Raw genomic sequence first — 25,633 nt, forward strand, 5'->3', positions numbered from 1 at the left:
ATAGATAGATAGATAGATAGAGAGAGAGAGATAGATAGATAGATAGATAGAGAGAGAGAGAGAGATAGAGAGAGAGAGAGAGAGAGAGAGAGAGAGAGAGAGAGAGAGAGAGAGAGAGAGAGAGAGAGAGAGAGAGAGAGAGAGAGAGAGAGAGAGAGAGAGAGAGAGAGAGAGAGAGAGAGAGAGAGAGAGAGAGAGAGAGAGAGAGAGAGAGAGAGAGAGACCCAATTTGCAATGACAAAAAACCCAAAGACATTTGTAAATTAGAGGAATAGACAAGTCAAAACTCTGGACAAAGTCGACATGGACCAAGTCCAAAGACCGGTGCTTTTCTCTCCTCACCAGACTCCCTGAGGCTGAGAACCTCTCTCCTAGAGAGAGAAACAGAGAGAAAAAGAGAAGAGAGAGGAGAGAGAAAGAGAGAGATGGAGGGGGCTTTCCCCGTGGAAGATATGTCAGAGTCCGTGTGGGCATCGTCTTCCTCTTCACCTCCAACGGCGGGCACTTCTTCCAGCAAGAAATTGATGAGCCGGAGCCATTCCGAGTGGGCTTTCCAGATGTTCCTTCAAGAGGCTTCTGCCGAAGACCCATCTCCAATTTCCCCTTCTCACGCCCAAATTGCTCATCTCAAGCCATCTTCAGCTTCCCCAGTTCGTCCCATGAATCCTGCCAAGGACAAGGACGAAACCCAGAAGAGGAATCTCGTCTCTGAAGTCAGCTGCTCTGATTATCTTCAGAACCAGCTTAATCTTGCCTGCTCGGCCGCCGCGTCTCTTTCCCGGGTTCGTAATCGGCCTTCAAGTATTCTTTTTGGCGTTTTGATGATCGATTGTTTTTCTTAATTTTGTGGGTCGATGGATTTCTGTTCGTATAATTGACTCCTAGGCTGGTGCTCTGGTTATCATCGGATAAGAATTTCTGATTTGTATGTCATTTTTTTCCTTTGATCTTAGCGTGGTTTGTTGTTTTGATTAAGCTCATGGCAAGTACCTGAGGAATGGGGTGACATGCATGGCCTTATGATTTTTTTTTTAAGTTTGCTATTTTTTTTCTGAAGATTTTTCTCTACTATTGATTGAACCTATTCTGCTGCACAGAGATGAGAGAGAGATATATAGAAAAGGGAGAGAAGGCAAGAGAAGAGAGAAATGGAAAAGGGAGAGGAGAGAGAGAGAGATGGGGAAAGAAGAGAGAAATAGAAAGGTAGAGAAGAAAGAGAGAAGGAGAGAGATACAAACGGAGTTAGAAGAGAGGGAGAGTGATAGAGAGACAGAAGGGGAGAAAAAAGAAAGAGAGTGATAGAGAGAGAGGGGGAGAGGAGAGAGAGAGAAGGGGAGAGAAAAGAAAGAGAGTGAGAGAGAGAGGGGGAGAGGAGAGAGAGAGAGATAGAGAGAGAAAGGGGAGAGAAAAGAAAGAGAGTGATAGAGAGAGAGGGGGAGAGGAGAGAGAGAGTGATAGAGAGAGAAAGGGGAGAGAAAAGAAAGAGAATGATAGAGAGAGAGGGGGAGAGGAGAGAGAGTGATAGAGAGAGAGAAGGGGAGAGAAAAGAAAGAGAATGATACAGAGAGAAACGGGGAGAGAGGAGAGAGAGAAAATGGAAGAGAAGAGAGAGGGAAAAGGGGAGAGAAGAGAAGGAGAAAAGAGGGAAAGAGGACAGAGAGAGAAAAAGGGGAGATAAGGGAGAGAAAAGAGGGACAGAAAAGGAGGAGACAGGACAGAGAGGAGAAAAGAGGGAGACAAGACAGAGAAAAAGGGTGATAAGCGAGAGGGAAAAGAGGGAGATAAGAGAGAGGGAAAAGAGGGAGAGAAGAGAGAGAGAACAGGGAAGAGAAGCGAGAGAAAAGAAGAAGAAAAGAGGGAGGGAAGAGAGAGAGAAAAGGGAAAAGAAACGAAAGAAAAGGAGAAAAGAGGGAGATGAGAGAGAGAGAAAAGGGAATAGAAGCGAGAAAAGGAGAAAAGAGGGAGAGAAGAGAGAGAGAAAAGGGAATAGAAACGAGAAAAGGAGAAAAGAGGGACAGAAGAGAGAGAGAAGGGGAGAATAGAGAGAGAAAAGAGGGAGAGAGAAGGGAAGAGTAGAGAGAGAAACTGGGAGAGAAGAGACAGAAAAAGGGGAAGTAGAGAGAGATAGACGTGGGAGAGAAGAGAGAGAAAAGGGAGAGTAGAGAGCGAGAGAAAAGAGAGAGAGGAGAGAGAGAATGGGGAGAGTAGAGAGAAAAGAGGGAGAGAAGGGAGAGAGAGGAAAAAAAGAGGGAGAAGGGAGAGCGAAAAGAGGGAGAGAAGAGAGTGAGAAAAAGGGAGAGTAGAGAGAAAGAGAGGAAAAAAGAGGGGAGAAGGGAAAGAGAGAAAAGAGGGAGAGGAGAGAGAAAAGAGGGAGAGTAGAGAGAGAGAAAAGAGGGAGAGAAGAGAGAGAGAAAAGGGGTGAGTCGAGAAACAAAAGAGGAGAGAGGAGAGAAGAGAGAAAGAGAAAACAGGGATCAAAGAGGAACAAAAGAGGGAGAGAAGAGAGAAAGAGGGAAGAGGGAGCAAAGAGAGACAAAAGAGGGAGAGAAGAGAGAAAGAGAAAAGAGGGAGCAAACAAGGAGAAAAGAGGGAGAGAAAGAGAGAGAGAAAGAGAGAGAGAGAAGGAAAGAGAGAAAAGAGAGAGAGAGAAAAAAGAGGGAGAGAAAGAGAGAGAGAGAGAAAAGAGGGAGAGAAAGAGAGAGAGAGAAAAGAGGGAGAGAAAGAGAGAGAAAAGAGGGAGGGACAGAGAGGGAGAGAGGAAAAAAGTGAGAGAAAGAGAGAGAAAAGAGGGACAGAGGAAAAAAGTGAGATAAAGAGAGAGAAAAGAGGGAGAGAAAGAAAGAGAGAAAAAAGAGTAGAGTAGAGAGAGAGAGAGAGAGAAAAGAGGGAGAGACGAGAGAGTGAAAAGGGGAGTACAGAGAGAGAAGAGAAGGGCAGAACTCATGGCCCCACTGTTTGACTGGATTTCTTTTAATTATAAATTAACTTTATCGATGTATGGTTAAATGTGTCCTTGTGTTGTGAATGTTGAATGCTGAGGTTTCGGGTGTCGAACTGTAATCCAGAAAATAAGGAATGTTGGAGGTTAAGGTTTCGATTGTGGTGTAACTTAAGTTTTTTTTCATTTGAAAAATGAGCAGTAATACTTTATCAGGATAATCTAAAAGTGCTTATATTTTTGAAAATAGGCGTCTGGTACTAAAATTCCAGCATCTGGGACTTCCTCTGACCAAAGATCCGTGGTATCAGATGGACCAGAGATAGGAAATCAAGCTCCATGTAAAGGTAAGTCCTTGATCAGACTTCCCGATGAGAATTGTCCGTAAATGTCTAAAAGAAATAGATTTCCTCATCTGAGAAAAAATTCAGTACGAATAATAATCCTTTGTAGCTTAGCTATGTACATTTCAAATAATTTTTTAATTTTTGGATTGTCAAATTCTTTTCATGCGGTGCTGAATCTTGTCTTACTTTTATTTACTTCCATGAAACTTCTTTTGCATGCTGGAAATTTTTTGGTGGATGACGATGACGTTGACGAGGGGGCCTGAACATTCGACATTGACAGTTGACAACAGCATCAACATTGACAGTTGACAACAGCATCAGCATGCTATTTTCTATGACATTATTCCCGGATTATGATTTTTTATGAGGAATATTACCTGGATTATGATATTCCATGCCTACATACCCGGATTATGATTTCGATAACTAAGCTTTAATGAGATCCAGATGCTGTTGACAGAGGAAAATTTATGTTCCTCGACTTAGCTCAGTATGGATCCAGATATCCTAGATAACTGTGCCATTGGGAATTATGTAGCAACCAACAGTCGGTGTTGACTCTCTAGCATCTAATTTGCTACGCTTTATGCAGATAAGTGACCAAAGTACGACATCGCCTCATTAACTTACAAGAGGTGTGGAATCATATTTTTTTGACATGGCTATTGAAATTTTACGATCAAAATTTGAAGGAAATACTGCTTCAATATTCTTGCAGTGGTCAAAACTGACGTCCGTTCTCACTATTGCTTTCAGTTATCTTATTTTAATATTTCCTTAGTATGATTTGCTTTAAGAATATTTTATTGAACTGGCGTGATAAAAATTGGAAGTTACTAGGTTATAATGAGAATGTTATTTGTTGACTCAAACACTTGTTAATGAATCAGAACCTGGTTCGAGTATACAGAGTTCTAATGGTGGACATTACGTCAGCATTTCTGCATTCGCTGCGATGAACACTAATTGTACTCGTCCAACTACCAGTGGCTCGTCAAGAGAGCAATCAGATGATGAAGAACTTGAAGGAGATACAGAAATAACGGAAAATATGATCCCAGGGGATGTGAAACGCGTTAGGAGGTAATCATTATTCTGATTGAAAAAAGCATTCTTGCACTGCTACATTTCAAATCTCAATCTTTGCCAGTATTTCATTTCCGAGGAAAAGTCTGAGCCGAAAACCTTTTGCAAAGTCCTTGAATAGTAGATGTTGTGTAGTTTCAGAAGTGTAAAAGGAGTAGGAATATTATTCCGATCTGACTGGTTAGTGTAAATTGCAATTCAGATGTTGTCAGGAAGCCTTATCGTTCTATTTCAAATTCAGGAGTATGACATTTATTATTTATTATCTATCACTCCTTGCATGGGCTTGAATGTCTTATGAAGCAAATCGATTGAATTATGATTTATTTTGCTCACATAATGTGGTATGTTTTAAGATTATTGAGCTTCTTATATAAATTATCTCTACCTAGTGTGGGTAGTTTTTTTTTAATACTTCAAGTGATTAATTGCCTATTCCGCCGTGCATCATATTATTTTGCTCATGCAGTGTTTGCTCTGTTTTTTGACAAATCAGTTGAATTGCATGGTATTTTAAATTTTTTTTTTTGTTTTCCTAAAGCACATTGACAGTCTTAAAAAATCTGAGCATCTGCATAATCTACGGTTAGCTTTCTGATAGACACCAGGGGTAGGTCTCCATTGGGAATGATTTTCGATGGGTATAAGGGGTGAAATTGAGAGGGAAAGATAGAACTAACGATGTTACGGGGCCGGATGGATATTTAAGCCAATTCATTGAGATCCTGACTTCTGTCATTATGGTTCAAGGGGAGGGCTACAAGTACATAAAGGGATCTACTCTTGGGGAAAATGACAAAAAGGCCCCTGAGAGGGGTTAGGGATCGTATCAGTCTCTTTCAGAAAGTCATCTAAATCGTTTTCATAAACACGTTTGTGATATTAGATACTATTAATCCCCTTTTTCTGGTAATATGTTGTAATGCGGCATGAAAAGGTGCATATTTTGATGGATTGGAAAGAACAAATATTGTCAAGCAGTCCATTTTTTCAGATGAAAAATGAAGAAGAGATAATGAGTTTGAGTTAAATACATGGATCAGTAAGTCTGCTTAATCATTCTTGTGATTTGCCTTTTTCGTATCTAATGTATAACTATTTACTCTCTCGTGAGTTGTACATCTTCTTAAAGTACTCCTTTTCCAGGCAATCATCAATAAGGTCGATGCAATTAAAATCATATGCATTTGTATGTTGTTAACAGTTATTCAGCAGTATTTTTACTTAGTTGAGAATTCTCAGAATGCTATCAAATCGTGAGTCAGCAAGACGATCTAGGAGGAGAAAGCAAGAGCATTTGAAGGAGCTTGAGACCCAGGTTTCTTTATTATCCTTATCTCTCCAATCATCCAAGTTAATTATACAAGAGTCCACCTGAGATTCTTTGTAAATCTTCTTGTTTTGGATAGGTATCGCAGCTAAGGGTGGAAAATTCTACTCTTCTGAAGCGTCTCACGGATATAAACCAGAAGTTCAATGAAGCTGCTGTCAATAATAGGATCCTAAAAGCTGACGTAGAAACATGGCGAGCTAAGGTATTAAATGTGATATTCGATTCTGCATATTTGTTTCGTCGTTTAACAATAAGCGGAGCATTCCTAACAAAAAATAGAAAAAAAGAAAAAAATAGTTCAAGTTTTTCCAGTTTTTCTTGTCATTGAAACCTATAAATCTCTCCCCGGATGACTTGGCGAGATTCTTTAGTCTTTGATTGTATCCTTAAATCATTTTGGCGTTAATTTTTATGTAAAATTTGTTTATGGTTATAAGTTTTTAATATAGCGAGTTATGCATACTTCGCTTAGCTGAATGGTTTGCCAGTTGACGCGTTTATCTTTCCATGAGTAATCTACTGGTTTTTAACGGTGAAAAATAAGTTGAATATGCATAAATGACAACTAGGATTCGGTCTCCGCGATGACTATGTTTATGAGGAATGATCGTCGTCATCATCATCGTTCAGTTTCCAAGAGTCGCCATATTCTTAGTCGCCCTCATCTATCAATTGATGAATCATCATCGTCATAATTTTTTTAGGAGCCATCTTAGTCATTGTCTTCACCACCGTCATCTGGTTTCCAAGAGCCATCGATGTCTGCTTCATCATCCATCGGCTTCCAAGTGAAAATAGATCATTTAATCATCATCTATTAATGAATATATCATAGATATCTGACCGTTGAATTCGTCATCAACATCCTCACTCATGCAAGGTACACATTGATGATGATGACAAATTGGTCATCGTCCCCAGACCCAAACTCAACGCATGTTGAAGACAAATTTAACTGAATCACCCAAAGCATCATAAATTCTTCAGGTAGTAAATGTCACTCCCTAACTTTTAGGGGGTTCGGTGTAAAGGTGTATTTCTCTATCTGCCTGTTTAAGGCATAAAGAAAGAAGTAAAACATGGGCAATTCCACTATTTTCTAGGGTGTTCTCCCTTGCTACCGAGACAGGGAGCTAGGCCGTCTCTCTGCCTCTTCTCTCTCTTATGATCATCCTCCAAAAGTCTACATATACTCATACATCCCTCAGGAACATGCGTCCAATTAATAAATATTTATGATATAGGTCTTCTTTCTTTCCCATGCAGGTAAAGATGGCAGAGGATACAGTTAAAAGGGTCACAGGATTGAATCCGTTGTATCCAAACATGGGAGATTTATCCTCTCTGATCATACCCCTTATTGCCGAAAATCCAACAACAGCAGCATCTGAATCCTCCATCCAATCACAGAATGATCCTCATCCCTTCGAGCAAGTACCGTTGAAGGGGCTTCCGGAACCGGGCCTCAATCCACATTCCTCTCATATCAACCACTTGACTGAACATTCGGATCTAATTCATCTTCAGACTAGTATTCAAGGGGCTGCCTCGCGCCCACCTGGCTCTGTTCAGTGGGATGGTAGCAATTGGGATCCCAAAATCCATCGGAGTAGCAGCAAGTAGAAATCGAAAATATGTGTTGATATCCTCATCTGTGGTTTATTGAATCCAGGGAATGCTCTATTTATTTTTATTTTTTTCCCTTTTTTCTTGAATAATGTAGCCATTTTCCATTAATTTTCCTTGGGAGAATGGCTGGGTACTTGTGATTTGATTTTGTTAAAATGAGTTGTATTTGTATATTGTACATATTCTTGCTGTCCATTTCCCCTGTTTAGGCTGAAAAGCAAATGGGGTGACTTTTTCTCATACGGTCATTAGCCTTTTTATATAATTTTCTTTCTGTTTTCCTGGTCATTCTAACACACAGAAGAAATACGAAACAACAAATAAATAAAAATATGTTATTGGTTTATGACCTTAAACAAAAAGTAAATATCTTTTGAACTAGAAGACCTTTAACTGGGCCAAAGTTTAACTTTATCCCCAATAGCCAAACAGGTCAAGTCACTGGGTTATTAAGCTCATCCATAAAAGTTTGACTTTAAACTCAGGTTACATTTCTCTAACGAGAATAGAGTTATGCACAAGGTTGTGGTTAAGCACAAGGTTGGCACCTTAGGAAAATATTCTCATAGAAAGAAGTGGAAAAAAATCTTATAAAATTCATAAAATTTATAAAGTTACTGGAGGATTGCTGCAGAACGCTTTTGAGTTGACCAGCAGCATCAAAACAGTGCAGTTGGTGTCCCTATGTTCAAGAGAGTGGTGAGGAGTGAAGCTTTCTCTTGGTTCAGCCTATGATTAAAGAACAAGCTGTTGTGGTCCTATATTGGACTGCTTGGTTTATGTGGTGGTTTATAAAAGTGACGGGATATGTCCCTGATAATCCTAATCTTTATGTGAATTTATAAACCATAACTGTGAACTTTTTCTATCACTGAAAATATTATTCATGCCATAAAATATTTTAATTCTCATATGGATGTACAATCAGTAAATTTTAACTTGCGTGTATCATGTTATCAAAATAAAACCCTAAAATATGATTTTTTCTTCATTTCAAAAACTAAGTTAATGAGAATTGCTTATTCTATCCAGCTTGTTTCCAGAGATGCAATTTATTCAACTTCGTAAAGGATGAAACTACCTAGTCCAACTTCTGCTGTCATGCCGGCACAATTAGCCAAGTTAATGGCTAATGGAAATATTGATTGCAATATTAATTACTGATGAAAAAAATTCACATAACAATTCAATAGGTTCTTACTGATGATATTATGAGATGAATACTTCGAGTGTGACTTCTAACTCTGTATTACAAGATCTTAGAGAACAGTCATTAAGTTTGCAATAAAGTAAGACATTCTTCTTATTATTTTTTGTCATTACTGTCTCTCTCTCTTTGTCATTCATTTTTATCATCATTATTTTTCTTCTTCTGCCTCTTGAAGAAATAGAACCATGGGTTATTTTTCATTCACAGTTTACCCTTCTTAGACGAGTAAACCATTTATGTAATCTCTCTCTCTCTCTCTCTCTATCTGATTTAGATTCTCCTTATGTGCACCAAACGGTTGTGGATAGGCCCACCAAAGAAAGATTTTGTATGCTTTGTTTGGCTGTCTGGAAGAGTATGGAGATTGGGGGACAGGGGACAACGCTACACCAGATCAGGACTCTGTTCATCAGCATTATATTTATGTTTTTTTTCATTATCCATCAACTCAGACAGACACAAAATAAAAATATGTAAGATGGAGACGTTGAGCATTAAGAGCTGACTGTTTGACGTATCTGTCGAAATAAAAAACAATACTAAAAGATAAATAAAAGCGCAATCAGCTTTATATCTTGAATATAAAAATATTGTTCATGTAACATCAGACTTACTTAACATTGATTTTTCCGCTGAAAAGATATATGTTAATGTTGAATTTCGGTACACCTTAGAACTAGAGACTTGAGATTTATTTTCACTCATCTTTAGTGATTGATCTTGCCATTACATAAAATATATTTCAAAATACTCTTTATTACATAAACATCCATCCACATTTTTCTTATATGATCTTATTTTAGTCACTGCACCAATCACTTCAATGTTGGGTAATATTTCTCCATACAGCTTCATTTTGTTCCTACATTAAAAACCAATACCATATTAGGTACCCTCATGTTAGAGATAAACTAAAATTAGCGTATGAAATTACGCCTAATGAACTCAATTTTATTATTATTTACAATTCTCTCTGTCAATGGAATACCAAAGTGAAACATCAAGAAAAATTGAGATATCAATATCATATCATACTTCCATGTTCTGCATTTATGATAAACTAAATTTCCATTTTTTGAGAGCCCCATATGTGTAGCTCTTGTAGAATTTTATCCACATCATTTTTTTTTGATGGGGTCTCCATACCATGTAAGAAATAACAGTGAAAGGTGAGTTCATCAAAACTCTCCAACATTAGATGATAATGTTTGATAAAAAGACTATATATTTCAATAGGAAAATATTGAGTGTCAATATGAATGTTTACTACCCAAAATGAACACGAGAAGAGAAAGACAAAACCGGATGCAAAAATAGTCAATGGAAACCCTTAAAAAAGTTCCATTGGCAAGATCAGGATGATGACTCCTTGCATGCATGTCATAAATGGATGTTGGACATGATCCTCACACAAAAAGACAACTGCAGATTAAATTATTTAGGGGTCCTAAATGAGAGCACAACGTATGGATTCAATTGGTTAATATTAATAATAGATTGGCCAATCACCCTCTTCATCATAGTAGACTTGAAGAGGTTAATTTCATAACTTTTTTAACATGTCATCTTGCTACCATCATCAGGGAAGAGTCAAGATGTTTTCCAATAGACAATGTTGTGACATGGGAGAATAGTCAATTTGAATATTGATGCATATCAATAAATGGTATTTCGCTTCTCAAGACGAGATTGACTAAAGAAAGAAGATGTAGTTAAATCTGTTTGGGGTAGTGGAAATATTAGAGTTATCTGATGATTTTGGTACAATTAGTGCTAACTAGAATGACCAGTTAGGTTAACCATTAATCATAATCTAAGTTATTTGATAATCTCACGTAGATGATGATTATACATACACTCTTAACTGATGACAACAAAAGGTTCCATTAAAGAGTAGCCATACTCATTTTATCTTCTACAACATGATGTATTAGTTCCTCACCCCATGAGCTGGCAACTCAATCCATCTGTGAATAACTTATCTATATGTTGTATAGTTATTTGATAAGATTGGTCAAAAAAGGTTATTGGCTGATTAGATTTGTTAGCTAACCTGATACGTGCGCCTAGAGGCTTATACATAGAATATTTCCTAACATTGGTGGATAGAATATCTTTTTCGAGACTTTTATGAAATCCTCTTAATGACGAGGACTTTTAGAAAAAAATTCTTAGGGTTTTTTATGAAATTATCCTAAAGACTATGATAAAAGGGGTACCCATTATTTGATGTACATGTGAGTAATTCTTGATTTCCCTCCCTTCTCTTCTCTTACTCTTTTCAAGTTCTGCTTTTGTTGAGACAAGATTGTGAGTAAATATGATTTCAGTTACAAAGTTCAAGAGGATGAAGAGGAGATCAAGCACTTTAAATATCATGTGGATACGTCTTGAGGTCCAACATATGAATGGCTTGAAGATACTCATTCAGGAACCAATAAATCACATATTTGGTACGTGCAAAGGTGTTGTTCTGAGTTTAATTTATGCTTTAAATTTTCATATTCATCTTCAATTCAATATTCCACTTGGTAGTTTAGCTTGTATCAAGTTCATCAAGTACATCAAGTACATCAATTCCCAGCAGAAAATATAGCCTTATTTTTAATATGATGAAATTGTTAGTACAATGCAAAACACCATATGTCATGCATTGCATGTGTATAAAATTATTGTGGAAGATGGAATCAAGATATTTGACATTGATAAAAGAGGAAGATATTATAAGCCAGTATCCAAGCTGATGTGCCACCTCCCCTCTATCACTTGGCAAACCAATTCATCCTCTTAGGAATACAATAAATGCAATAAAGATGATAACACAAAAGTTCAGTCAATACATGCTTTAGTGTGTAGAATTTTTTCTTTGACTTCAACAAATGAACCATACTGCGAGACATCATGGAATTTGATAGTGAACATAACAACAAGAGCTTCATTAGAGAGTGAAGTTGTCAACCAAATGGTCATTGATTTATTGAACATGAAAAATGATGACTACATAATAGATAAACTCAAAATTAGGGTAAATTTACATGGTTATGAAATTGAGTTTAATCAATAATATTTAGGAACCTATACTTCTAAATAATTTAGTTAGCTAGTTGATAAGCCAAAAATAGGGGTAAAAATTATGCAGTTTTTAGCCCTTGTCGTTGTAAATTTTAGCTTATACAATAAAATTTATAAAATCTCACTTAAGATGCACATGATGAGTGGAGGTATCGTCCAAGGGAGGCTAGTAAGGAGTTCAATTCGATGATTTTCTATAATTAGGACCTCTTAATCTTCAATGAGGAGCAATTTAACCTAATTGGAAAGAATATTGAGAGAGGAAGGTAGAGTAGATGAGAAGAGTAGAAGAATTTAGGGGACTCTAAGTTGAATTAGTTCATCCAAAGAAGAAGATCAAGGAATTCACTTTAGAGGGACTTAAGAAGAAGGTTTTTTACTTGGTTTGTTTGTTTTGTAGATTAAATAATTCAGAACTGACTACAACACTATGTGATAGAGATAAAAGAAACTAAAGTTTTAATACCCTAGAATTCAAAGTTAATTTTTTTAGAGTTTTTCTTTGGGAATGCAGTTGGATGCCTAGTTAAATCCCTCAATTTCTCCTCTCAATCCTAATCAGGGCTTGTAAGTGCCGCTCAAGCCAAGCGATTTAGAAGTTCAGATCAGAATCAAGAAGAACAAACAAGAAATTGAACTAATTTCATTCAAAATGCACCAAAATTCAAATACAATGAAGGAAGATGTACCAAACAGGTTGATCCAGGCCGGGGCTCCTCTCTGTCTTGAAGCAGTGATAGAGAACCATCAAGAATGACCCCCTCCTCTCGAAATTTGGCTTTTATACCTAGGTAAGATGGAAAAAATTACCATTTTACCCCCATTTAGTAATTCAAGTTTATCTATCAATGTAGGTTGGATCAAGACGAGAAAATCCATAAAAAAATCATCTCAATCGGACTTCTGGATTGAAAGTTATGAATAAATGAATTTAAACCAATATTAGCCATTGGATTAAATCATTTATTTAATTTTTTTCTCCATTTAACCGCTCGCTGACGTGTCGCTTTTTCATTGGTAGCGACGTTTCAACTTCTCCAGGCGGGCGTCTTCTCGTTGCGCCACGTACCTCCTGGCGAAAAATGAAAATCAACAAAAGAAGGTAAAAATAGATTATGCGTATAAATATGGCATGCACATGGCGCACGGCATCTTTACTGCGCGGACGAATCCACAAGCGCCACATCACCGCCCGTGCGTGCGCGTCGTACGCGCCGTGCGGGCGGTGAACTTACCTGCCGGAGCCAACCCCTCTTCAAGCCCTTTATAAAATCCGACGGCCACGATAGCGCCACGTCGCACACGAAAGACTCTTTGGCCTTTTTTTTTCGGCGAAGCCCTTTATAAAATGCGAAATCACGAGTGGACGCCGCCCTGAAATATTTGTGTATATGTCCTTCCCGCATTCTCTCCTCCGCTTTTTTTTCTAAAACATTAAAACAATTAATAAACAATTTGCAATAAAACCCTGAAACTTTTTAAATCACATCTTTACGCCTGCAGTCACGACCGAGAGCTGTTTTGAGGGTCTTTTTGCAACAAAACTTTGCAAAAAGGCCCTTCAAAGTTCAAAAATGATGTTAATACTTTTTTTTTCTTATAAATATATCTTTTTTTCTTAGAATAAATGCATTTCCTCTTCAAATAAATCTAAAAAAAATCCTAAAAATTTGTAAAAAATTCTAGAAAATTCACTGATTCATCCCCATACCGATAAATCTCGAAATTAAATATTTAACTTGCCATTTTCATTCAAAAATAGTTATTTCGAGCTCCAATAAATCATTTAAAATTTATAGAATTAACAGAAAATAAGGGAAAAATCAGAAATCACTTGAAAACAATATTTTCATGTAAATATATGATAACAAGCCCATTTTAAGCTCGTTAAATACATAAAATTGTGCTAATAACATGAAATAAAGACCGAATTTAGTGTGTTATCACTAGTGATGAGTAAGGTCACCTCCACAGGGAACATATGTTAGGGAAGGAACTTTCTTGATCGGGTGAATTTTGAGAAGATGAGAAGAGTTACGTATAGCGTACATGGTAGTGAGTAGGTAATGATAATGATTACAGTAGAGGTAGGAGGAATTTAAGAAGATAGACAAGTATTGTGTTAGTACTAGTAGTAGATCATTGAGCAAGATGAGAGGGTCGAGGTGGATATGAATTGTGGCATGAGACGAGGAGAATGAATGATAAGAGGCGATTAATTAGGGTTTTATAAGTTAGGGTTTATGATAGATAAGGATGGAGAGAGGAGATGGGATCATGACGACGGCGGTGGTAATGATGTAGACAGTAGTGGATGTGGTGACAAAGGTAGTGAAAGTAAGGTAGATCGATGGTTGAAATGGAGAGATAGTGATATATATGTTCTAAAAGGGAAGGATAAAGATAGATGGTGAGATCATAATGGTGTTGGATGAGACACATAGTGGATAATAGTGAATGTTAGATAGGGGTGATTATGGATGATGATGATGAAGGTGGATGGGTGATGCTAATAGATATAGGTGATGGGTGATGATGATGAATGCACTGCCTAAGTGTGATGGAGAAGACTCAATATAAGGCAAAAGGCTAACCTTAGATCCCTATATTCTGGGGGATCAATGCGCCTTCCTGATGTAGATCAACCTCCCCACTTGCATATTGAACCTCTCTCAGCACTAGTGTAAGGCCCCAAAGTGGACGACATTTCCTGCGTAGAGACCTGTGTGCTTATTGTGAGGACATGTCTATGTACTCAAAGGGGATCAAGTCCTTAAACCTGAACACCACACGCATCATGGGTGGTGACACCCGACCTTGATCTTTAAAGCCAATGCCCTTTTGGTGCTCGTGCTTGTCAATGCGCAAGCACGACAGATCAGGGCAGGTTGCGCACGTGCTAGGCACACATGCCGCCAAGGAGTGGGTGTCATGTGTTGTAGGGATGATGCGTGCACACCGCGCGCACTGCATGTACGGGGCACGGGGCAGGAGACATCCCGTCATGAGACTACGACACTGGCACACAGAGCGCCGAGTCGGCTGCGGGGAGTGCGTTGCCCAGCTTGAGGCACTGAGCATGGTGGCATCTAAATGGACCGCGCAAGATGGTGTCAGCATGGATGCTGGTGGCGCGTGGAGCATCAAGGCTATGATGGACTTGCGAGGGTGTTGAGTGCTGAGGTGCATGGGCGTGGAAAACCCAGCTCGGGGACAAGTGTGTCACGGCAGTGCCAGCAGGTGCATTCGTGGGGCTACGGGCCTCAAGGCGCAGGAGTGACATTATCCAGTCGCGCGACGCCTCATCTTGTTACTTCAGTATCATCACTAGTCTTCCCTCATGTAATGGCTACGACTACAATGTAATATATTCTGATATATAATGCAATGACCCAATTCATGTACGGGGATGAGTCCCCACCCTCTCTCCGTAACCTCCAAGCATTTTACTGTTGTTGCTCAAGACTTCTGCTACACAATCGAAGACTACTCCGTGTTCCAAACCATGCACTAAGGACATCACGTGTTCACTCGGAGCATTGTTCCTAGCTCGAGATTTGACCACATGACAACTAGAGACACCACAAAACTCATGATGGACCTTCAAAACTTCACTTTGTTTCAATCTGCCTATCTAGGAGGAAGTGAGCTTCAAGCAGTTTTTTTTACAAACATTGGGGTCAATTTATAGATCTAATAATATGAATGAATAGAGGAGAGAAAGACGAAGTAACCCTTAAAATTTCAACTTAAACCAATTTTTGCATCATTGGTTATGAAGCCTAGAAGTTTGACGATTCCTAGCCGTTGAATTAATCCAAAGATTTCTCTCTCTTTGTCCTCATCAGCATCGTCACATCATTCGGTTAGGGTTTTATCTTTTCCTAGAATGTAATACGATCATTAGTGGAGAATCTTCCTTGTTATCCATGATCGACGACTCTCGTCGTGCCACGTGTCACCCTAAGGAAAAACACAACATAAAAGAATAATAACATATTATTTAAGTATATTATTTAATATTTATCTCGCAGCTGTTGTAGTGCTGCGTTAGGGCATGCCAGGTCACCTCCTTCTCCTTTTAATCCAACTAGGGGCTGACACATGTGCACCACATGTACACAAGCACCGCATTTACATGGGGTGCCACATGTTTGGTAGAAGCTCAACGAGCACCAAAATATTTTACCATTCCAAGGAAAGAGAGAAAAGTAACGAATTTTTTAATCGTCTTCATTTGGGTCCGTGCATTGCATTTATTGCAAAAAAAGTGTGCCCTTTTTTTTTATTGGGCCATGCCAGCCTGTATCAGAAAAACCAAAACAGTATTCGTTAGTACTAAATGCAATTATGGCATCATTGATCGAGATGTCATAATCGGTTCATTAAATGATTCGCTGATCCAATCATTTACTTGGCTTAATTATTGGTTGTTACCAATAATTATCCCTAGCTCTGGTTGGTTGCCGTTTGATTCATTGAATGGCGACACGTGCTGTCATAAAAATAAGGACCCTGCTACACGGGCAACCGGCTGCCCCAAAGGGATCTTGGGCAACCGGGACACGTGGAAAAAAAACCACATGTCTTCCAAGGATTGGACGTAATCCCCTCTCTCTCTCTCTCTAAAAACCAACCGGTTGCCTCATTTTTTTTGGCGCTCTTCTTTCGCGCTCTCTCTCGCCCATTTCATTTTTCTATATTCTCTCTCTCTTCCCGGCGATTCTCCGGCTTCCGGAAAGCCTCGTAGAATCGTCAATTGCTCATGAATAGTAAATATTCTCTTCATATTTCTTAATCTGCGACAACTTTCGTATGAAGGAGCCCAACCCGATCAGGCCAGAAGAACCACGTTGTTGGTGTTGATCAAGTAAGGAGCCGATCATTTGCCACAGCAGAGGTTTCTGATGCAACCCAATATCGAGGAAGAAAACGTGCGGAACAGATTTGAGAGGAAAACAAACTTGGACCAATATTGGCGTTCCGCAACCGGAGCGGAACGAAGAAGGGAATGGGCACACCAGCGATCAACGGGAATAAATTTAGGGTCAATTTAGATCAACGTCAGTTGGTTCTGATGCCCCATTAAGGCCGGCAATAGATGGAGAAGATTCAGTGTAAGCTCTCATCGATTACGACATCTGGTGACGATCTAGATCAGGGGAATCACAACGGCATTGATCGGAGTCTCGTTGAAGAAATCGAAAAATAAAACTCCCAAAAACGCTTTGGCACAAGGCTTCTTCTAGTTTTTGATCAACTTCTCTTCGATGCCAAATAAACTTAGAACTAAGAACAAGAGAATTCCAGAAGTACGTTGACGGGATTCCTCTCAACCGCGATACAATTTCAGTGGTAATTTCAAGTTCACAGTCGATGTTGTCTCTCCAAATCACACGGCCATTCTTCTTGAACTCAAGCAGGACTTCAATTCCTGATTCTTCTTCTACCGTATCTTCCTCTTCTTCTTCTTCTACCGGTCCGTCATCGCCTAGCCTAGTAGCCGTGTCTCGGCGTTGATGGTCGGGGCGGCAGCGTGGGGCAGCGTGGGTGCCTTACGGCAGGGCGCGCGCGGGAGGGCCGCGCGGAGAGGCCGCAAGGATGCTGCACGGCGCTGAATGACCAGGCGCGCGCGCAGTTGGGTCGCGCAGATGGGCACGAGAGATGGCCGCGCGGGCGCCGGACACCAGGATGTGCACGAGGGGGCCGCGCGGATGCCGGTCGGCAGGGCGCGCGCGCAAGAGGGTCGCGCGGCTGGGCTAGGGTAGGCTCCAGGCGCGCACAGATGCGGGATGGGTTACAGCTGCCGGACACGAACAGGGTAGCTACGCGTACGGCTGGCGCATACGAGCGGAGGCCGGTGGCGGCGGCAGCAGTGACTGGTGGCGGGGCTTTCCGGAAGCCGGAGAATCGCCGGGAAGAGAGAGAGAATACATGAAAATGAAATGGGTGAGAGAGTGCGAAAGAAGAGCGCCAAAAAAAATGAGGCAACCGGTTGGTTTTTAGAGAGAGAGAGAGGGGATTACGTCCAATCCTTGGAAGACACGTGGTTTTTTTTCCACGTGTCCCGGTTGCCCAAGATTCCTTTGGGGCAATCGGTTGCCCGTGTAGCTGGGTCCTAAAAATAAAGGCGCTAAAGTATGTTTTTAATATAATATTTTATAAAATAAAGGCCTAAAAATACAAATAAATTTATATTTTGATTTAGAAAATTCATATCTTTATGAATTCAATGTCAAAAATTCCAAAAATATTATATTCTGACTCAAAAAATTTAGCTCTTTCAGAATCTGATAGCAGAAAAATCCCAAAAAAATATAAAAATGCATAAATTCAGAATATTATTCTAAAAAATCTAATCATTTTAAGCTTCATAACATGCATATATAATTAATTTAATGCAAATAAAAATGTAATTATGGTCAGATTAAGCTACTAAAAATGCACTGATGACGAATGGCGTCTAGGACGTCGTCCGGTTGGTACCGAGACGATGGTCTTTACCACCAAGATGGTGATGTTAGACGTCAACGATGTCGCTGTCCAACGGATAGATAAACCCTAAACGGGTTTATGTAACTACGATGCAAATGAATGCATCATATGTGTCGTACTTGCAGGCCCCGACTTGATGGAGATGTCGAGCTCCAAGCTCCGAAGGGGTCACCGGGCGACGGTGTTGGTGGACTCTCGAGTCTTGTCAGAGGAGACGAAAGTGACTACAGCATCGAACGTAATCAATCCGTAGGGGCCCGCGCGTAACGGACGGGTCCGTCCCGGTAAAGACGCTCACTTATCGTACTTTATGCTCATCTCTTCTCTCACCTACCTAGCCCGAGCGTGGTGGAGGCAACCAAAAATAAACTACAGAAGGTAAGATAACTGGCCAGCAGGGGGCAACATACCTTGTCAGCAAGTGCTCGTTGGGGAATTCTACGTCGACAGTGGGTGGTGCTGCTGGTGGCCGGTGTGGAGCGAGGGGACCGACCGGGATGATCCAGCGGGACTCACCAGGCGGCGGAGAGTCATTGTAGGCATGAGGTGGAGTTGGAGGCGAGGCTAGGTGAGGGGCATTCATGCCGAGGTGACTCCGGCAAGGGGAATCGCTTGACTGGCGAGATGCGGGCTCAACCGATTATGGGGCGACGACACCTGACAATGGTGGTGCCTTGAGTCGCATGGCCTGGGGGGCCTCCGGGCGGCGCACCTGGTTCGGGGGTCGCCCAGGCAGTGACCCGTGCTGTGGCCAGACATGCGACGCGCAGGGCCGATGGGTAGTTGCTGGCCGACACTCTGCAATCAGGGCTATCGGTTGCACCAATACCTCAAAGAGGGGGAACGAGCCTGTCCACCTCCCCCCCCCCCTTTGCGAGGTCAACATGTTTCCGGGCTCAGTCTTCGTAATTGCGGAGGCGGATTCACCCGAGAGTCCATTGATCGCTGCAGTGCAACTCCAGCAGTAGCGGATTCACCCAAGAACCGTCCACCCTGAAATCTGGTAATGGCACCCACGGAGCCTGAGGACAGTGTCAACCCCAAGACCTCGAGGTGCGGTTTCCCCTGGGAGGAGAAACGTTCTATCACAGTCGAAAGGGGTTGACCGGTTTGCCAATGGCGTACGACACCATAGTTGGCGTACGACGACCGAGATCAGCCGGCGACCGGGGAGGGGCAGTCTCGACCCGCGTTAGAGCTAGCGACCCTTCACGTTGGGAAAGGGGACGATCCACTCCAATGGCACTTAGTCTTGGACGCCTCCTCCCTGGCTTCTCGACCTCCTCCTCTTCTTCCTTCAAGGGGAGGGTGGGGGGGGGGACATGTTCTTTCTAAAACAATTTCAACACTAAAAAAACAAGTCCAACTTCCCTACGGCGCCCTTCTTTACTTATAAAGGGGAAGTAAGTGGGCCCTAGGAGGACCATAAGAGAGGGAGGGGTGGAGAATGATCCATCAAGGGAGGGGGGGCTTATAGGATGGGCCCCCATTACAACAAAATGAAAAGAAAAAACGGAACATAAGGGGTAGGGGGTCCAATTGGCAAGGCTCCCTTCCCACCACAGAACGACATTAAAAGGGGCACACGCACAAGAAAACACGGACGTAAACCGAAAAGCGATGGACGGATACGAGGAAACAGAATGAAATTAAGAAGACTCGAACAAATATGAATGCGCTTTCACCCGAGGTATTTGAACCCGGGCGCCTTCACAGTCGTCTTTGCATGCCGGTCGAGTTGAACGTGAACCGGCAGTTGTGCTGATGATGATGTCGGCATCTCCGAAGACGTCTCTAGGAACTCTGGTTTCTGCTCGCCATCATGCATGTTATCAACAATTACATTAGAAGAGTGGGTTTGATAGATATTTTGGTCTACTATTGGTGTCATGCATGGAAAATACTGAGAAGAAAAATAGTGTAGACCAATTATTGATAAGTCATCTAATGCAAATCCTCTTTTAAGCATACAGCATAATGATGATTAAGTCAGGAGAGTATATGGTATTTTTAAATCAAGATTCTCTTTAGCCAATGAAAATGGTGTTGGACCACATGTAAAGAAGCTTCATAACATCTCTCTTGAAGAAAATGCATATATTTGAGAGAAGCCATTGTATCTGATTAGTTCCTAGAAAAAAAGTGTGCAATCCTGCCAAGATAAATCCTCCCTTGAAGCACCATGGGCCTCAAGTACACACTTTCAATCCTTTGGTATAAAACCTAGTCAATTCTCAAATATTATGTGAAGGCCTCATGGACCTACACATAAGACAAGGAAGATGCCAACTAGAGAGGTTAATAAATACCTCTATGATGCATGTGTCTTCAGGGTAGAACCACTCAATTGGTTGAATCAAAATTTCTGGTACCAATACCTGAAGCTTGAGGCATTATAAATGGACTTCCTATGCGTTTGCTCAATAAGCTAAGCCTTTTAATGCCTCTTCTACGTTGACAAAGGAATTATCAATTATAAGCAGGCAAGTTTGACACTGGATACAATATCTCCATACCTATGATGATTCCATAGATTGTCTAGATAAAGACTAATGGTAAGCAAGACACTTTGGTCTGTTGGGTTAGAACTTTTTCACTACTATACTTTTGCAGATTCAATGTCTTAAAGTTGTAAATTGCCTTTTACACTAGTTGGATGAAGTCTAAATTAATTTTTCATTTAAATTAATGAGGACCAGCAGATTCATATAAATAAGTAAATGATTAATTATGTAGTAAATATTTTGTATATAGCTTCAAAGAATAACTTTTCAAATATTATTAAACCATAATAGTACTAATGAATGCCTCCATAAAAGCTTTTCGCTCCATAAAATGTTTCTATATTTTTATCTTTATCCCTTTATAATTTTTTTTTCATAAACTTGGTGAACATATTTTAAACCAACTGACTTAGTTGGATTTTTAAAAAAAATTAAATGTAATTGCAGATTGACGTAACAAATACTATGCATTCAATAAGACACATTTTAAGACAGCTTTTTTTACTGTGGAAATTATATCTCCTGCATTGATTGGCTCATCATGTGTTTTTTGACATTTTACAGTATAAATTTCACATGCTTTATAGACCAAAAATCTGATAGACATTATATCATGAAGTTATATTTAATTCAATGGTATGACTTTTACTGGTGGAATACATTTTGGGCCTAATTATGAAAGGGTACTTAATCAAGTTTAGACTTTGAAAAATCAAGTTTTAAATCATGAAAGGGTACTTAATATTGAGGAAGCTATTCATATTAGGCTTGAAGAAGAGAATTTAGTTCAACTTATTACTGAGGAAACAAACTCTGGACTTATGGTCGAATAAAAAAATATGAAGCCTCAACCTGATGGGCGTGAAGGTGGTGGTAGAAAGGCCTTGTAATTGAAATTCTAGAGGGCATACAACAACACAAATGCAATGTGTTATGCACTCACTTTGGGAGGTAGTGCCATACTAAAGAGATTTATTGGGATTTGCATGGAAGTCCAACCCAGGCCAGTGCATGCTCATGTCACCAATGCATAAGGAGCTGAACAAGGAGAGCCATAGATAGAGGCACCCAAAGCAGTTAATGAAAAATTCATATCTCGCAAGGAGTTTGAAACGTTGAAGAGCATGATTAGCTATGCATCCATGGAAAAATATGTACAATCGTATTCACCTGTACATTTGTGTTTGCTGAAAATTACTCGATACTAGATACTTGTGCAACTGATCATATGACGCCATATCATTCATAATTTTGTTCATATATTCCATACAAAGGAGAGACAAGTTGTTACAGCACGAGGAGAGATCTTTCAGGTAACAAGGATTGGTGATGTTAAATTTAAAGACTTGGGACTGATTAGAAATGTTCTTCTTATACCTGATCTTAATTCCCAACCCATATCTCCCTAGAAGTTTGTTAGAAATATTAATTGGATCTTAAATCTAACTCATCATGGGTGTTTCATGTTTGAGAAGGTGAGAAACTTAAATACTTTAGATTATAAAGCAAGGAGCATACTCTTGTAAGTTGGTGATGTTCATAGTGTTGGAATGGTGGTTCAATGATGTGCTGGTGTGGAACAACGTTGCCAACATCTAGAACAAATGAAATTATGACATCTTTGTTTGGGCCATCCTTCTTTTGAAGTGTTGGGAAAGTTATTCTCTGATAATGTGAACTTTGTAATCAATCGGACCCTTTGTGATGCATGTCAGTTTGTGGCACAGAATGGTCTTTATAGGGAGAAGTGAACATAATATATTTCCCTTCACTCTAGTCCACTATGATATCTGGGGTCCAAAAGTAACAACATAATGATAGTTCCAGATGGTTTGTCATCTTTGTGGATGTAGGTCCACCTATGCATAAAAGGATGGTCTTTGTGGATGTGTGAGGTTGACATAGGTCCACCTACGCAAGGTGGAATCAGAAGTGACATAAGTGGTTCAAAAATTTCTCATGATAGTGAAGACTCAGTTTGGAACAGCTGTGAAGCGTTTTAGGAGGGATAATGCCTGTGACCTTTTAATCAAACCTTGTTTGGATATTTTAACTCATGAGATATTGTAGATGTATCTTCATACATAAACACATCCCAAAAAAATGGGGGTAGCAAAAAGGAAGATAGGTCACAAGGTATTGTAATCTTACATCAATAGGAGCTGAAATATTTATGGGGAGAAGTTTTATTGATGTCTACTCATATTATAAATTGGTTACCATCCAAGGCATATAATTATGAAAATCCCATTAATCTGATGATACAATTCTTCCCATCCAATGTGTTGAAGACAGGTCTTACCCCTAGAGTATTTGGATGGACATCAATCATACATGTGCACCACGAGGATGAAAAATTCAGCTCAAGAGTATTGAAGTGTGTGCTTGTAGGCTATTCTCAAACTCAAAAAGGTTACAAATGCTTCCTCCCTCTGACAAGAAAGTTCTTTATTTACTCTGATGTCACATTCCATGAAGCAAAGTATTTATCTTCCTAGAAAAGCCCTGGTGATAGTGTTTCTAAAGCAACAGTGCCATGTCTAATTATATATGATGCTCCACGTCTATTCATACAACCTGAAAATAGTATAACATCAAGATAAGTTCTAGTCAACTCACAGAACATGCACAAGATGACCACAAGGTGTCGCTGCAGCCCGACAGTTCCATAGTTGAAGCTTGTGAAAACAGAGGAAAAGAACTGAAAGGTGAAACTTCATCAGATGATGCTAGAGAAGCAGAGCATGGTGGGTGGCCTATTGCATTCCAGAAAGGAAAATTATCCTGCAATCTAAAGGGAACATACCCCATTTCTAATTTTATGACATATCAGGATGTTACTCTTTTAGTAATTCGTAACAGGGCTAAGTTCAGTTATAATAAAAAATACCTTGAAATGTGAAATTAAATACAAAAGTTGGTAGAGAGCCATGAATGAGGAAATAGAAGATTTGGGAAGGGATAATACCAGCAAAGTTATGCCTACACCACAAGATAAAAAAACCCATGGGATGCAGGTGAGTGTTTAATATTGAGTAGATGGATCTCTAGAATGATATAAAGCCACACTTGTAGCAAAGGGATACACAACACACAATCCTATGATATAAACTATGGAGAAACATTCATACCAGTTTCCAAGCTTAAAATTGTGCAGATTCTAATAGCTTTAGTTGCAAGTGTGGAGTGGAACTTTTACTAGTATGATGTGAAGAATGCCTTTCTTCACAGAGATCTTAAAGACAAAATTTCTATGCAACTGCCCCCATGGTACTTAAGATGGATCTAAATAAAGAAGGCCATGTATGGTCTCAAACAATCACCTTGGAGAATGCTCCTGCAATATCAAAAGGATGGGCTGTTTTCAAAGGAATTCATATCATACTTTATTTCAAAAATACTTAGAAATGGGGAAATTTTCTATCATCCTCGTGTATGTAGATGATATCATTGTTACATGTGATGATGAACAAGGAAATCAGCAACTCATTGCCAGGTTTTCCGATGAGTTTGATATAAAGTTATTGGAAAGGCAGAGATACTTTCTAAGCATATAAGTGGCCTATTCTAAGATCGGTATATTCATTTCCCAACACAAGTATGTTATTGAAGATGGTCAACCTTAAACCATCTCCTCTTCCAATAGACCCAAAAGTGAAGTTGGGATTGAACAACGAAGACCCACCAGTGAAAAAAGAGCATTATCAGAGATTAATCAATAGAATCATCTACCTAAATCATACTCTTCCAAACGTTGCTGTTGCTGTTTGGCATTTGAGTCAGTTCATGCATTGTCCCCGAGAGACACATAGGCAAGCAGCCTTGAAATTTCTCGCATATTTGAAAGAGACCCCAAGCCATAAACTCTTCTTCAATGGGGTGGAGGAAACCTTCTGAAGATATACAATGTAGTGGGCTATAGATCCTCAATGGATAACTTTTCATTACTAGGGGGAAACCTAATCACATGTAAAGTAAAAAACAACATCCAGTGCTAAAGCAGAGTATAGATTAGTAGCATAAGGTATTTGTGAAGCTACTTGAATTAGAAAATTTCTGAAGGAGATTGGAGTGATTATGGGGGGATCAACTCTCTTATATTGTGATACCAAGGTCAATTGACATTGTGCATAATCTGGTGCAGCATGACAAGATGTAGCATATCAAAATTGACAAGCATATTATTTGGGAGAAAATAGGTGATAAAAATCTTAAGTTGAAGTATGGGAAGTATATTGATCAAGTGGCTGATGTACTTATTAAAGTGGTACTAGTAATGCTCTTCCACCGGCTCCTCAACAAGTTGAGCATCAAGAGTATCTATGCACCAACTTGACGAGGGAGTTAGCCGTGGAAGCCTATTTTTAATTTTTTTTATTTCTGTCTTTTATGTTTATGTATTAGTGTAAGTGTCCTAACAAAGCCATACATCATGTCATATTATGTGCCCACTTATTATGAGTGACCCATCATGTAAACCTACAAAATCATGGGGACTTGTTTTTGAGAAGTTGATTTCTTTTGTCCAAACCTTATTCATTAGTTAGGGTTTCCAGGTGTTGCGGTGAGGGAGGTTACATATATTCCATGTTCAAATCTTATGAATTTTTTTTTTTAAATTTCCATTTTTTCAAAATTTGGAAAGTATAAGATGATAATGGGGTCAATCTGCAAGGAGGACATGTAAAATCTGAAATATGAATTGCGATTTATGATGCTTAACAATATGGAGGGTGTGAAAATTACAGAGAGAATTCAATCTTACCTAAACCTTATCCTCAAGATTTATGTAACTTGAGAGATGAATGAGGGTGTGAAAGTACTTAGGGCTTGATACTCCTTGAAAGATCAAGACCTAAACGATGGATAAGAGGGATGAAATTCCTAAGCCTCCTTTGTTGGGTTATGTGCTTTGATAGAGGGATAGTAACATTATTTTCTATACAATGGAAGCTGAGGTCGATACCAAATCAATCTCAAAAATCAACACATGAAGTGCACATTGTGGGAAACTTG

At 39.6% G+C, this 25,633-nt stretch overlaps 1 protein-coding gene across 1 annotated transcript; it reads left to right on the top strand.

The window, feature by feature from the left end:
• Window positions 1-338: 338 nt before the first annotated feature.
• Window positions 339-7,516, top strand: LOC144706448 (light-inducible protein CPRF2-like). Its single transcript, XM_078579403.1, has 6 exons — window positions 339-782; window positions 3,189-3,285; window positions 4,179-4,371; window positions 5,617-5,692; window positions 5,784-5,909; window positions 6,974-7,516. The coding sequence occupies exons 1-6, from the start codon at window positions 426-428 to the stop codon at window positions 7,328-7,330; spliced, it is 1,206 nt and encodes a 401-aa protein (XP_078435529.1). The 5' UTR covers window positions 339-425; the 3' UTR covers window positions 7,331-7,516.
• The last annotated feature ends 18,117 nt before the right edge of the window (window positions 7,517-25,633 follow it).

The sequence above is a fragment of the Wolffia australiana genome, chromosome 8 (assembly GCF_029677425.1).
Source record: "Wolffia australiana isolate 7733 chromosome 8, ASM2967742v1".
NCBI lineage: Eukaryota > Viridiplantae > Streptophyta > Magnoliopsida > Alismatales > Araceae > Wolffia > Wolffia australiana.